Source organism: Zea mays, chromosome 10, assembly GCF_902167145.1.
Source record: "Zea mays cultivar B73 chromosome 10, Zm-B73-REFERENCE-NAM-5.0, whole genome shotgun sequence".
Classification (NCBI taxonomy): domain Eukaryota; kingdom Viridiplantae; phylum Streptophyta; class Magnoliopsida; order Poales; family Poaceae; genus Zea; species Zea mays.
Genome location: NC_050105.1, coordinates 90368550 through 90369577, shown reverse-complemented (window position 1 = coordinate 90369577; position 1028 = coordinate 90368550). Strand labels below are relative to the sequence as shown.

At 47.8% G+C, this 1028-nt stretch overlaps 1 protein-coding gene across 1 annotated transcript; it reads left to right on the top strand.

The window, feature by feature from the left end:
* Positions 1-346: 346 nt before the first annotated feature.
* On the top strand, positions 347-815 carry LOC100275155 (uncharacterized). The gene has a single exon (NM_001152069.2). The coding sequence runs from the start codon at positions 450-452 to the stop codon at positions 693-695; it is 246 nt and encodes an 81-aa protein (NP_001145541.2). The 5' UTR covers positions 347-449; the 3' UTR covers positions 696-815.
* Positions 816-1028: the final 213 nt, after the last annotated feature.

Below are 1028 nucleotides of genomic sequence, written 5' to 3'. Positions count from 1 at the left end.
AATGATATTTCTTCCTCGTGGATGCGTGTGAGAGGTGGTTCTAGAAGAAGAAAAAAGATGCTGCGGAATTAGTGTATATATCACTCACTATTATCTGCATGCACAGGAACTAGCGAACATACTTTGCTGGACAGCATCATGCAAAGCAAAGCTGCAGGAGCTAGCTGATGAGAGCACTGCAGCTGATCGATCGATTGATTGCTCTCGATCCGCCAACTGCGTGCGCATCGGCATCTGCACTGCAGAGAGTCCTGGCCCTCAAGAACACTCCTCTCTCTCTCTTGCTTGCTTGCTACCTAGCTAGCAGCAGCCTATAAATGGAGAGGCCACACACCGAAGCTAGCTCAGGAGAGGAGACAGATCGAGCAATTAATCTATAGCTAGAAAATCATCAGCATCGATTAGCGAAGAAAGAACTTAGAAAGGGGCCGGCCGGCCGGCCGGGATCGATGTCGAAAATGTTCCGCGGCAACAACAACCCTAGTAGCAATTACGAGCTGCCAGTGGAGAGCGTGGTGAGGGTGAAGAAGGTGGAGAGGATCGAGGCGAACAACCTGGTCAGCAAGCCCAAGCCGTCGCAGACCAAGGTGACCAGGAGCCTGACCGTCAGCGTTGTCCGGGTCGGGGACGTGGACGAAATGCCCGACGACAGCCACAGCAGCTTTGTCTCGGTGCCTATTGCTGCGCATACCTAATTAATTAATAAGTGATCACCAGTTCACCACCGCTCCTGTCTGTCTGTCATATAGTAAAGCCGTTTTCGTTTCTTGTTGTATAATTAAATAACCTTATATATGCAACTTTTCGATTTTCTAGCTCTCTGAATTGAGTTCGACCACTGCAATTGTACCCTGTCTCTGAATTCAGCGCGTGGATAAGCACGTACACGAGACAAATATCTAGAATATATTCTTCACCCATACCATGCTCTTCTATAGCACCTACGCCCACACGCAACTTTAGCAACACAGAATTCAGACAATATTTACTTACATGTGTGAGTGTAATACTGTAATAGAATAGCAGAT